We start from the raw sequence: 14,205 nt of genomic DNA, 5'->3' as shown, positions 1-14,205 counted from the left end.
TCACAAATGTAATAGTGTCTACATCAATATATTAATGAAGTCCAAGAGTTGGAGTTGTAAGCATGACTGTAAAATCCTTTGATCAATAAAATATATTACCTCTCTTCGTGTTTTGTGTAATATTCTCATTCTTGTCATCATTATTTCTCTATTGTTGATAATTTTCCAAGTTCTAGATACCATCAAATGGTATAAAAGCTAGGTTTGAGGAAGGGTTGAGTCTGTCCATCCCACAAAGTAATGGGCAAAGGAAGAGGAGCGGTAAAGTAGAAACCCTAGCTGCGAAAAACCAAGTTGTCACCAATCAAGCCAAGTTCATATGAGAGTTGAGATGTTAAGCTCGAGGAGTTCAACCCAAAAATTGAGTCAGCCATGTGAAGAGGGAGTGTTTGTTGTAAGCCAAGAAAAGTTTGTTGTGCATAGTTGACACCAATCGAGTTATGAAGTCAGAGCAACTACACAAAGCCAAGTCCACACAAACTTGTGGCAATGGAAGAGTAGCCATCATTTTTTTGGTGAATTGAGTCACACAAATGTAGGTGTTGTCATTGCAAGCAGAGTTGATAGCGGTTAAACCGAGCAATTGGTCTACAAAGGATAGACAACAAAGGTTGTTATGCAAAGAACCATGTGTGTGGAAGCCATAAAGGGATACCCTAGCAAGTTGGAGCAAAGAATCAAACATAGATGCAGATTGATTCGTAGGGAGAGTATTTGTGTAGAGAATAATGGAAATAATGGCGAATACCAAATTCGAAGTGGAAAGATTCAATATTTAAAATAATTTCCAATTATGGAAGCTAGAAATGCAAGATTTTCTCATACGAAAAGGGGTGATTAAGGCTTTGGAAAAAAGGAGGAAGAAACCTGCAGATATGACCAATGAAGAGTAGTAAGACCTAGAAGCCAAAGCCCTCAACACTATTCTGTTATGTCTTGCAAATAATGTTTTGTTTAACATTATCGTAGAAGTAGCAACATCAAATGTATGGAGCAATATGGAAAGTCCTTGATAAATCAAATCTAGTTGAAGAGATAGTTGTATAGTATAAAAATGAAAGGTATGAAAATTGCAAATAATTTAAATGTGTTTAATACTCTATTATGTATAGTATGGATGTTAAACTTGATGATGAAGATAAGACATTTACATGTTCTTACCTTAATCATGTGACCATTTTGTCACCCCTGTTAGTACTATTACAATTGAGACTGTTAAATTTGCTTCTATTGTTGGATGTTGTTCTATGAGGAGGTGTAGAGAAAATCGAGTATTGAAACCCCACACCAAAATCAATGGTCGCTAGAGGTCAATCCAGAGAAAAATGAGAGAAGTTGAGAGGTATATCTAGATCAAAGTCAAAAGACAAGAAGAGAAAACTTAGATGTTGGTACCATAACAATTCAGGGCATCTCAAGAATGTTTGTTGGAAAATACATGAATCAAAAGAAAACTCCTAGAAGGAGGCAAATTTTGTTGAATCAGGCCCAAGTATGATTGATGAAGTTCTATCTATTTGTAATGTCCCTCAATACTATCAAGAATAGTTATTATATTATGGTGTTGCTTATAAGATGTGCACACATAGAAGTTGGTTTTCTCCATGCCGAAATATTGATGATGGAATTGTTCTTGTGGGGAAAGATATTTCTTGTAAGATTGTTGGGATTGGAAGCGTCGAAATTAAAATATTTGATGGTATTATAAGGACATAAGAAATATTAGACATGTATGTAAACTAAATAAGCATTTAACTTCTTTGGGAGCTTTAGATTCTAGAGGTCATAAGTTTATAGGTCAAGGTAGAGCACAAAAGGTGTCCAAGAGCACTTTAGTAGTTATGTAGGTTACAAAGATGAGAAAGCTTTACAAGTTGGATGGAAGTACGCCAATCAATGAAGCAATAGTAGTATCTGAGGATGCGATTGAATCTACTTGTTTATGGAACCAATGAGTGGGTCATATGAAGAATAGTTATTAGATTATGGTGCTCCTTATAAGATGTGCACATATAGAATTTGGTTTTCTCCATACCAAAATATTGATGATGGAATTGTTCTTGTGGGGAAAAATATTTCTTGTAAGATTGTTGGGATTGAAAGCGTCGAAATTAAAATATTTGAGGGTATTATAAGGACATAACAAATATTAGACATGTACCTAAACTAAATAAGAATATAACTTCTTTGGGAGCTTTAGATTCTGGAGGTCATAAGTTTATAGGTCAAGGTAGCGCACAAAAGGTGTCCAAGGGCACTTGAGTAGTTACGTAGGTTACAAAGATGAGAAACCTTTACAAGTTGGATGGAAGTACGCAGATCAATGAAGCAACAATGGTATTTGAGGCGGCGATTGAATCTACTTGTTTATGGAATCAATGAGTGGGTCACATGAACAAGAAAGGGCTACAAGTACTAATAAACCATACATTACATCCAAAATTAAAATCTTCAAATTTGAATTTTGTGCAAACATTGTATATTTGGAAAACGCTATGGATGAAAGTTTAAAGCAAACAATCATATTAGTAAAGGTATTGTTGATCATATCTATTCAAATGTTTAGGGGGAAACCCCTATAGTTTCTTTTTGAGGATTATCATATTTTGTAACATTTACAAATGATTTCTCTAGAAAAGTGTGGGTGTATGTTTCAAAATGAAAAGTTGATGTGTTTAGTACAATTTAACAATTTAAAGTCATGGTGGAAAAGAAAACTAGATCACCAATCAAATGTTTAAGAATGGATAGTGGAGGTGAGTTCACTTCTTTAAAATTCAAAAAATATTGCAAAGGAGCATACACTACAACCATTGTTTATACACTACAACAAAATGGTGTAGCAAAACACATGAACCTAAAAAGAGCAAGGAGCACGCTCACCAATGCCAATTTGCAACAAGAATTGTTGGCAAAACCAATCATCACTGCTTGTTATCTTGTAACCTGGTCACCATCGATTGCAATCAATTGTAAAATCCTTGAAGAGGTATGAACAAGTCATTCTTGTGATTATTCAAATATATAAAATTTTGGTTGTGAAGCTCACGCTCTTACTCATAAGAATCAGTGTTCTAAGTTAGATCCCACATTGAAGAAATATATCTATGTTGGTTATGATGATGTAGTTTAGGGACATAGATTGTGGGATCCTACTGCTCACAAAATCATCATTAGTAGAGATGTAATATTTAATGCATCTTCTTTAAATAAATCACAGAGTGTAGAAGTTGTTTTGAAATAGGAGCAAGTGGCATTAAATCAACAAAATCTTAGAGGCACAACCATCTCCGAATAAAAGGAAGCAAGAAGCAACCTTTATTTATAAAGAAATTGCAGAAGTTCAATATATTCAAGAAAATGTCAAAATTCCACAACCAACATCGAGAAGATCTACACAAGAGAAAATCTCAAGGAATATTGATTTTACTTCATCTATTGCGTTGGTTACTAACGATGGGAACATTCTTATTATCAAAAAAATCCATACATTATATCAATAATGTCAAATGGAAGAGGGCAATGAAAACAGAAAAGGGTGCCTAAGAGAAAAACAAAAACTTGACACCTATTAGAACTTCCTAAAGATAAAATGGTTGTTGGATGTAAGTGGTCTACAAATTAAAGAAAGGTGTTTGATAGTAATGTTGAGAAATATAAAGCCAAACTTGTTGCACAAGGTTACTCTCAAATGGAAGGTATAGATTTCCATGAAATTTTTTCATTGATTGCTAAGCTTGTATTCATTTGGTATTATGTTGACACTAGTTGCTTTCCTTGTTTTGGAATCAAAGTTATTAATGTTAAAACATCTTTACATGGAGATTTGGATGAGGAGATATGCATGAAAGAACCAAAAAATCACAAAAGGTTAGCTTGCAAGCTCAAGAAATCATGGTATGGCCTAAAACAATCTCTTAGATAATCGTACAAGAAGTTTCATTCCTTCATGATGAGCTAGAATAATATTAGAAGTGAGTATGATCACTGTGTATACTTCACAAGTCTGAATGATATATTCATTATCTTGGTGTTATACGTTAGTTGTATACTTTGTTGCAAGCAAAAACATAGACAATATCAATAAGGTAAAGGATCCCTTGGATATGAAGGATCTAGGAGCATCAAAACAAACCTTGGCCTGAAATATACATTGACACAAAACACTGGTAAGCTCAAGGTTTCAACACAAGTATGTTGAAAAAATACTTGTAAAAATCAAGATGAAAATATGAAACTTGCAAATATGTTTTTTGCTTCCCATTTTAAGCGTTTTGCATGTCCTAGTACCATGAAAAAATAATAATGTCTTGGGTACCATATGTTAATATAATGGAAGTATGATGGTAGACCAAATATGTCACATGTAGTGGGTGTTATCAATGGGTACTTTGATAAGTTCATGAAAAATACTCTTGAATGCAATGAAATGAATGCTTCAGTATTTTGATTTTGAAAGAGATTTGGACAAGGTCTACTTCCACTTTATGTCTTTACTCTTACAAAAGGATCTTTTTTGTTGAATGTCAAAACTTCATTAAACAATTGCTTTACCCACTACAAACATAAAATATTGTCACATGCTTGCTAAAAAAGACAATTTGGTCGAAAAAAATTAGATGCTTTACAAAAAGGAAATTTGGTTGAAAAGTCTTCAAGATGCTTGCAATAAGGAAAATTGGCTGAAAAGTCTTCTACGTGAATTTGGAAGATGTATGTTTACAAAACCAATGTTGTAGGGTTGTTGTGGTGGTGTTTAGCCTTTCTTATAGCTTATAGAAGAGGTGATGAATGGACATAAACAAGGTATTAAATAAATTGTTGCCAACATGAAGATTCTTAAAATATGACAACAATCAGTTAAAAAAAAATGTTAAAAACCTAAATTTACGTAATCAAAATTTTTTGTGGTTACTCTAATGATGTTTTGATTTACAACATTGGTGAGAGTTTTCATACGAATGTAACAATGTCTATTTCAATATATTTAAATATATCAATGTAGCCCAAGAGTTAAATGGGTTGTAAGTGGTTACTCTAATGATGTTTTGATTACAAAATTGGTGAGAGTTTTCATACGAATGTAACAATGTCTATTTCAATATATTTAAATATATCAATGTAGCCCAAGAGTTAAATGGGTTGTAAACCTAGTCTTCTTGATCAAAAAAATACCTTTCGATCAAAAAAATACCTTACTTTGACCCTGAATCTTTCACTAATAAACTATTAAAATTTTACCATATAAATTTCTTGTGTATTATTCATGTTGTATATTATTCTAACTCTTGTCAATATTATTTCTGTATTGTCAATAATTTTTTAGACTCTATATACCAACAAAAACACATCCAAAGTCTTGAAATGTTAAGTTTATCTTAATTCAAAGAGAATTGTGTTGATGGCTCTTTGCCTCTTCCTATCAACTTTTAAAAATTGTACAAATATTTCTTTATTTCAATAATTTTTAAAACTCTAAATACCACAGAAGAAAGAACAAAAAAATAAAGATACAAAAATAAAAAATAAAAATAAAAACATCCGAGTCCTTAAAAATTAGGTTTATAATAATTCACAAAAATTTGTGTTGATGGTTCTTTGCCTCTTCCTATCATCATCAGCTTTTTAAAATAGTATGAAATATTTTCAAATTTCCCAAAACTCTCATACCATTTTCAAATTTCTAAAAAAGACTAGTACCATCTTCAAACCTCTCACAAATCTCTCATCAGCTTTTAAAAATGATATGAAATATTTTCAAATTTCCCAAAACTCTCATACCATTTTCAAATCTCTCCCAAAAAGACCAGTTACCATCTTCAAATCTCTCTCACAAAAAGACCAGTACCATCTTCAAATCTCTCACAAATCTCTTATGCCATTATCTTCAAATTTCTCAAAAATCTCTCCTACCATTTTCAAAAATATTATTTAGAAAAAATAATAATAATAATAAAATAGTAGACAAATGATAATTGAGAAAAATCTCTCCTACCATTTTCAAAAATATTATTCGAAAATATTATTTAGAAAAAATAATAATAATAATAAAATAGTAGACGAATGATAATAATAAAATAATGGATCTTTCATCTCTCGTACCATTTTCAAAAATATTATTTAGAAAAAATCATAATAATAAAATAATGCATCTATTATTATTATTATTATTATTATTTTTATTATTTGATAAAAAAAAATAATAATAAATTAATGTCTCTTAAAAAAAAAAATAATAATAAAATAATGGCTCTTTAAGAAAAGGCGTAGTACCGTTTGCTTTACTTGCTTTCAAATTGAATCATATGTATGGATTACTCCCGTTTGCTTTAATTGCTTTCAAATTGAATCATATGTATGGATTACTCCCGTTTGCTTTAATTGCTTTCAAATTGAATCATATATTCCCGTTTGCTTTACTTGCTTTCAAATTGAATCATATATGGATTACTCATAAAACACAAGTTATGGAGTCTCGGGTGTAAGTACATCTACGAGTAATGCTCTTATCTATTGGCAGGCTGGTTTTTTTAATAGCTTGGCAATTGAGGATATGTTTTCAATATATACCAGCTTTACACACCAAAAACAATAGCCTGACAATTAAGAATATGTTTTCAATATATACAATAGCCTGACAATTGAGAATATGTTTTCAATATATACCAGCTTTACACACCAAAAACAATAGCCTGGTGATTGAGAATATGTTTTCAATATATCCCAGCTTTACACACCAAAAACAGTTGAACATTTGATTTGGAAAACAGCCCAACTGATTATAAGACTGCCAGAAGCTGTATTCACGTTCAATTTCGACATTTTCCACATAGCGATCAATTACTGTTACAACTTTTGATTCTATTGACACGTTCTACAAGTGATTAAGGTACAGGGGCATATTTATCTCATAGACGGAACATTTGATCTCAATATGGGGTGTTGAGCCTTCTCTACCAGTCATGCTCTTCGCTATTCAAATTCTTGGTTGGCTGGTTCTTAACAATAGCCTGGCAATTAAGGATCAGTTTTCATTGTACCAGTTTTACAGACTGTTCCATCTTTCTATCACCATTTTGCAAAATAATTAATGCAACTATCAAACTACTAAAAGCTAGCTCATATAAACTATTAGCATCTACTGGACTTATCAGCAAAGAAAACCTATAACAGTGACAATGTTCCTTTCAACAACAATAATGATGAATTGGGGTCATACGCCTTCTATCTCTCGCTGCTCCATATTGGATACAAATGATACACGACCTCAAGCAGGCAAGAAATAAGACGACCAGCGTACAATGGGGATATAAAACTGTATATATACTACTTGTTTAATGCACAATACATGAAATACAAATAAATATATATATATATAGACTGTGGCATACAATGGGGTTATATAACCGTATATACTGTTTGCTTAATGCACTATATCACTGCAGGGTGCATAGCCGTCGCCCCCCGTGTATCATTCGGAAGTGCCCATAACCATATTCAAAGGAATTAATGCAAATATCAAAACTAACAGAAATAGCTCACATAAAGTATTACCATCGATTGGGTTCTAATATAATAGCATATAATAAATGTGAACCATATTACCATAGCTCACATTAAGTATACCATCTATTGGGTTCTGTTCACATATGTTTTAAAAAGCTCACATTAACAGAACCTATAATAAATAAAACGTATTTTAACAGAACATGCAATAGTATGAAAAAATTCAAAATATGTTCTCAAAACAGTATTGAAATCTGCAATAGTCAACTCACTATGCTAGCTTGAAAACGTTACATTAGCACTAACATCAAACCCCCATTGCGAAAGACTTGAAATGTAGAAATAATTGTTCTCAAGTTACAGCAAAGGAAGTAGGATAGTGTTCCATGCTAGAAAGAACTATACCCCAAATCTCCGAAAGGCAACTTGACCTTAACCAGTTGCATAAAAGGCTTCTCTGCATAAATTGTAGACGAAACACTAAACAAAAACAAGATATTTCTAAACACGACCAAATCTTCAAAACTGGGATTCAGTATCACTTGAAACATTTGGAATCCAACAAAGGCTCACCCTCAAAGGGCTCTTGATCTTCAATCATGGCATTCACACGCTCTTTCTGAGCCTCATCATTGATGTCCACCTTAGTCCATTCATACAATTCCATATCGTAGCATTCATCCATAACGAACTTGGGAATTTCTGGGCCACGGAAGAGCCATAATCCCTTGACTTTAAAAGGACCCTTTTCTCCAATGATAAGCATCTTTCCAAAAGCATACTTGCGTGCAAGATCCATGCGCTGCAAGAATCCTGTGACTTTGTTCAATGTGACATATGAAACTGTGTTCTCATCATTGTATTTGTACTCACAGAACCACAAGGAATAACCCTCTGGATCATACATATCCCAGAACCCTGCACGATCAGAGATGGTAAGCAACAACAAAAATAATAATAAAAATCACCCTGTGACAGAATTTGACATCAGATGATTGGAATCTGGATAAATTGCATTTTAGAGTTAAAAACAAAATTATCAGTATATTCTGAAACCATCATATAAATCTAAAAATCTCTTCCTTCAAAGAGTTCCAAAGATCACCTTTTCTCAGACCAGAAATTTAAACAAAAAAAGGCCATGAGGTTTTGATATGAAGGTAACCCACACCTTTAATAGCAACCTCTCGAAAATTAGTCTTCGTGTTCGAATAAAGTCTCTTCCAGTCATCAAGAATCATTTTACTTGGTGGTAGGAGATCAAGAGAATTTTTTGGCTTTGGCTTGGGGGCCTCTTCGTCATCGTATGCTGGAGTATCTTCAACCTTGGGCTTTGCAGGTTCTTTTTTTGGGGCCTCCTGTTTAGGCTTTTGCTTTTGTTCCTTGGTTGCAGCAGCCTTCTTAGTCTGCACAACTGGAGGAACAGCATCTGTTTGTTTAACTTCACCCATAATCTTCTTGAATTTAGGTTGATTAACCATAGTCCAAAAGTACCGCTCAACATGAGGAAACTCTTTAGTGAAGTCTTTTGTCATGCAAGACGTAAAACCCAAATACAAGTTGCATGTCATAATAATGTCTGCCAATGTTATGGAATGCCCAACCAGATAGGTATTTGTAGCCAGGTGTGAATTCAATGCAGCTAAACTTCTTTTGAGGCCAGCAATGGTGGCCTCCTCTGCCTGCAATATCAAACATTGCAGTTCAATTATACTTCTGCTAACATCCATAATAATAAATTTGGCATAAAATTGTTCTGAAAAAAAAACAGACCGGCGGGAGGTACACTCCAAATCCAAGTCGAGGATAGAACCACCGCGTGATATTTATATCAATTTCTAAAGTAGAAAAATCTATCCACTGTTCAACATGGGCCTGAAATATACCACAGTATGTTAAAAGTAAGTATTTGGTGAATCATAGAAATGACAAAATACCATACAAAAGAACGCTCTCTAATTAACATTTGAGAATATATCAATATTTCAGAAAACAGAAAGATAAAAAGGCAATACAACTCACGTAATCAATTACAGAAGATCCAAACAGGGAATTGACACCCTTCAATCGTGCAACTGCAAAGGGAAAATGAGTCAGTGGCATCCATTCAATGAAGAATGCACTTAATTACAAAATCACAATATAAAATGAACTTGAAACACCATTCTCACCATAACGTGCAATCGCATTACTCTCAAACACTGCACCCTCTGGTGTCTCCAAAACTGGAACCTGTCAAACCCATTCCAAAATGATGTAAATGAATCTAAATACGGTAAATGGAAAACGGATAGGCAAGTATCAGTGGACAACAAATCCAAATAAATAACATCATAATCTCTAGCATACCTTGCCTATAGGATTCATTTTAAGAAATTCTGGGGATTTAGTCCCCCCCATTTCAAAATTTGGGGCCAAGCTGACTTTTACACCAACATACTCTGCGGAAATCAGTGCTTTAAAGGCATTTTTATTGGTAGAGCCTGCATGTAAAGTCTGCACAAATGATATAACAAAAAAATCAGCAAAGCTACAAATGAGAAATAATACATCAAATATCTTCCAAGGAATTTTTCATGGATTTTTTATTGCAGAATTGTAATATAGTAGAATCGACTCCATCAATAGATGAATTTGGGGAACTAAACCTTTATTTCACATCAAATAAAATGACACTACTATGTTTAACATACAAGATGCAAACAAACATTTCTAATCAAATTAGAAATATACTTAAGCATGCCATATTAAACTAACACGGTGGAAATCATCTCAAAAGATTCATCTAGAGCATTTATGTTGCTTACCGATATGAACATATTGCCCATGATGCTTCTAAAGAGAGACAGATGCAGCTTGTACTCAATATTTACTGGGAAAAGGGATAATACAGACATCATTTGTGCCACCTCAAAATAGTCACATATCCCATGATGCTTCTGAAGAGAGATATATGTATTGCATGGGGATGCATGCTCTACCCTCGGGAATAGATAAAGAAACATCCCCTATCATTGTAGATATCAATCCCAGCATAATTTTCCAGGAGTTGAGGGCATTCCTCATAAAAAAATAAAACATGTGCTCACTTGAGCATCACTACTGGGCCCACTATATAAGTTATAGTATATTTGCCACAAAACCCTAAATCCCTCTTCTAGTAACAGGAGTGTAATTTTCAGATTTGTCAATGTTTAATTTTAGTCTCAGGTTTACACATTCAGATTTTCGCTTTCAGACTTCATACCACTTTGTACATCATAGTTCATTTCATGGAGGCAGTTTTCTAGTGTACATAAATTCCAGTTTTGTTTTTCAAAATTTAATCTTTTCATCTACAATAAATACTTAAATATTAATTATCGTGACAACCCCCTGCACCAGGATTTCAAATAGTGGCATCCCTAGCATCATCCATAAAACCACAAGCCCAAGCTATTTAGAAATATATGGCAAAAGCATAAAATGCCACTTAGATTAAATTGGAAACTAATTTATACCTACCCATGTCCATTATAACTTGAAATTTGGGTGTCTTCCCATCACCATAGTAAGATTTTTCAATTGTACAAAGATAAAACTAAAACTAATACTACATTCTCAGATCCAAAGATTATAACTATCATGTTCGTAACAGCTTGTCCTGTAGCACATAGAATATATATATATATATATATATATATATATATATAACAAACAAACAAAAAGAACAGTAAGGATCTTGCAATTATTTTTTTGATATAAAAATAATACCACATTTCCCAGAAAATAAAAACAAGACAGTGATTAAGGTTTGAGTTCTCTAGATTTCCCTGATGGGCAATCCTGGGTTTGTCCCCAAACCTGAATTTTGATCCCTCGCAATCTCAAGCCCACTCTAAATGCGTGAATAACCTCTAACCTGGGGTTTCAATATAAATATTTTTCAGACTTGAAAAGAGAAAAATTAAGATGCCAATATACCTAGTAAACAAAATAGAGGACAACCGTGAACTAAAATAGGGGGAAAGAAGATGCCAATGTACCCAATAAACAAAGAAGAGGACAACAGAGAACTAGAGTGCGTACAATTTATGAAAACGCAAAGTTTAGCATATGATCCAACTTGTTCATTTGAATCTTTCAATAAAATAAATCAGCCTTCATCTAGAGGATCCATTCTATTTCACAAGTCTGATCGTTAATGCCTTATTTTCTGTGTTGTTCTTAATGCCCTAGTAAAATTATTTTCCTTTCTCCATGTCCTTATACGTGTGCATAATATGTATGTTAAATTTCTAGAAAAGCCCAGGACTACTGATTGGAAAAATTAGGAAGCAGCTCATAAGAGAAGGCACCAGAAGAATTGTGAGAACTTGAATTTCCTGAATGCCTACATTAAGATAGTTCTTGAATGTATATAAAATGTCCAACTCTAAAGCAAAAATAACACTCTTTGAAGCACTCAACTTGCTCCAAAGCAAATAAATATGTGACATAGCATACATCTCAACCATTTAACCATATAGGCATAGAAGAGAGACCGTTTATATATATCAGTCCAAAGATGTTTTACTGGGCAGTTTAACTCTATTTCAGACCACTTTTTCATGGGCAGGTTAAATCCCTTCTTAGTTTAGCCCTGATTTAATGAATGGTTGAAACTATTACTAAACCAACCACGAGGAAAGAGCCAGATAAATGAAAGCAGGGCTCTATTATAGTTCCACCATTTGATCCCCAATTAGTTTCACGCCTGGCAGTGTGTAAGCAACATCCAAAGAAGATACTAATAAATCTAAGACAACCACGAGGAAAGCGCCAGATCGGACTCTATTACAGTTCCACCATTTGATCCTCAATCAGTTTCAGGCCAGGCAGTTATACAGAGTAAGCAACATCCAAAGAAGATATTAATAAATCTAAACTAAGCAAGAGTAAATTGATCGTAATGGACCACCACAACAAAGCTTTGAAATCTGAATCGAGACCAATAATCCTGTTTCCGCAATAAAGCTCGCCGTAGTCAACTTCAATTGTTAAATATACAAAGACTAAGCCCATTGCACACATACTGTGACATAGTCGGAACATAGGTATGCCAAATAAGCACGAGTAGAAAGAATTGATGCACGTTTTAAAACCTAGTGCTATTCTGCGACACGAAGTATCTAGAAATTCCATAGAGCACACCAAAAAAGTATCCTTTTTACATAAACCAACCATAAAATTTGCCAGTTTCAACCAGCTAATTACATCCCGAATGAAAACAATAACATGCAGCTCAGGACAAATCAATATACCCTTGAAACCCTAACGATATTCTGAAACACAGAAGTATAGATCTAGAAACTCCTGTGAGCATCCTAGACAAATCATGTTTTAAACGAAATCGACGAGACGTGAAAGTAAATACAAACAATAGCCACTCACCAGTGCCATAGTTTCAGAAACCGATTGTAAAGCCTTGTAGGCCACTCCGAGTGTATGCAACCCAATGAATAGTTAATATTCAGCCTGTGCAAATACAACATTTATTAGACGTGTTCTAATGACATTTTAGCTTCTGAAAACAATTTCAAGAAACAATATTTACAATAGTCCACAGCAAATCTCAGTTCTTAAACATATATAACAAAGATACTGACAGGCCCATAAACCCCCATAAAACCTCATAACAGAATACAACATTTCTTATATTTCAGAGCCAGCTATAAAGACCTAGAGCGACCAAAAACTCGAATGTCTTTTGCATCTAGCCCTAGACAATAACCCAGTACAAACAGAACATATAGACACCACGGGAAACTCATGGATGATGCGCAGCTGCTTTCAGGGGCTTATTCAACAAGCCCGTCTCAAAATAAATTACCCATCGGTATAAAGGATGTCTCGAACAGAACCCACCTCAAAACAAATTACCCATATAAATTACGCATGTTTCAATCCGAACTCACTTCAGAATAAGAGTAAATCAGAAAACCCAAATGCAATAGAAAGCAGATTTGAATGAGCAGATACAGTTAAACAACCACAAATAAAATCAAATACCGAGAAAAAAAATATGAAAGATAGCAGACCTACCCACAACAAACAGATGAAAATCGTCCGAGACTCTATGCCAGAAGCGCCTCCTTCCTCAGAAATGTGGTGAAGCCAGGAGATCAATTTTCGCCTTCTTGTCCACGGGCCAACTTTAAAGTAAAAGGAAATTGCCCGAAGCTGCCCGGTCCTTACGGGCAGATTTGCCATGCTAATGTCGACATCCTGACGGTTGATCTACTGCCCGGTTTGCCCTTCAAAACCCTTTTGACCCTAGAAAACCCTTCCTTTTTGCTCGACTTTCTTTCTGTGGACGTGGTTTTTGTTCCGTTTCTTTAATCTTTCCCCAATTTATTTTTAATTTTTTCCCAGATTATTTTGGTCGTGATCAGTCCACATTTTCCAAATACTCCTTTTCATAATAATAAATAAAGATAAATATATAATATAATAATGGGTGATCAGTTAAGTTAAATCATAACGAAGAGAGTAGTTTTTGATTTTATGTATGAGATTAAAATTAAATTTTATTTTATTTTTCAAAAATGATTTTTATTTTCCACTCTTCGTGTATACCTAAAATTTAGTAGGAATTAAACTTTATTTTCATGTAATTTATGTCCAAAAACTTTTTTCATAAATTTGATATGGATCAGAGAAGGCTCAATTCAACAATTA

At 33.7% G+C, this 14,205-nt stretch overlaps 1 protein-coding gene across 1 annotated transcript; it reads right to left on the bottom strand.

Annotated features, from left to right (window-relative positions):
- Positions 1 to 7,753: 7,753 nt before the first annotated feature.
- Positions 7,754 to 13,719, bottom strand: LOC149164183 (elongation factor 1-gamma 3-like). Its single transcript, XM_089431988.1, has 8 exons — positions 13,570 to 13,719; positions 12,919 to 13,002; positions 9,856 to 10,002; positions 9,678 to 9,738; positions 9,529 to 9,581; positions 9,280 to 9,381; positions 8,678 to 9,188; positions 7,754 to 8,424 (listed from the first exon to the last, which is right to left on the bottom strand). The coding sequence occupies exons 2-8, from the start codon at positions 12,925 to 12,927 to the stop codon at positions 8,045 to 8,047; spliced, it is 1,263 nt and encodes a 420-aa protein (XP_089288114.1). The 5' UTR covers positions 12,928 to 13,002; positions 13,570 to 13,719; the 3' UTR covers positions 7,754 to 8,044.
- Positions 13,720 to 14,205: the final 486 nt, after the last annotated feature.

Source organism: Pinus tabuliformis, chromosome 5_1, assembly GCF_031772625.1.
Source record: "Pinus tabuliformis cultivar Carrire ecotype Pingquan chromosome 5_1, CPIR1, whole genome shotgun sequence".
Lineage (NCBI taxonomy): Eukaryota > Viridiplantae > Streptophyta > Pinopsida > Pinales > Pinaceae > Pinus > Pinus tabuliformis.
Note: the sequence above shows the minus strand (reverse complement) of the source record. Positions and strands in the feature narration are given on the sequence as shown.

Excerpts from the sequence above, each read along its gene's own strand:
- LOC149164183 (XM_089431988.1), bottom strand. Across the intron at positions 9,739-9,855 it reads AAATGAATCCTATAGGCAAG|GTTCCAGTTTTGGAGACACC; the intron begins GTATGCTAGAGA and ends TGGGTTTGACAG. Across the intron at positions 8,425-8,677 it reads TCGAGAGGTTGCTATTAAAG|GGTTCTGGGATATGTATGAT; the intron begins GTGTGGGTTACC and ends CTGATCGTGCAG.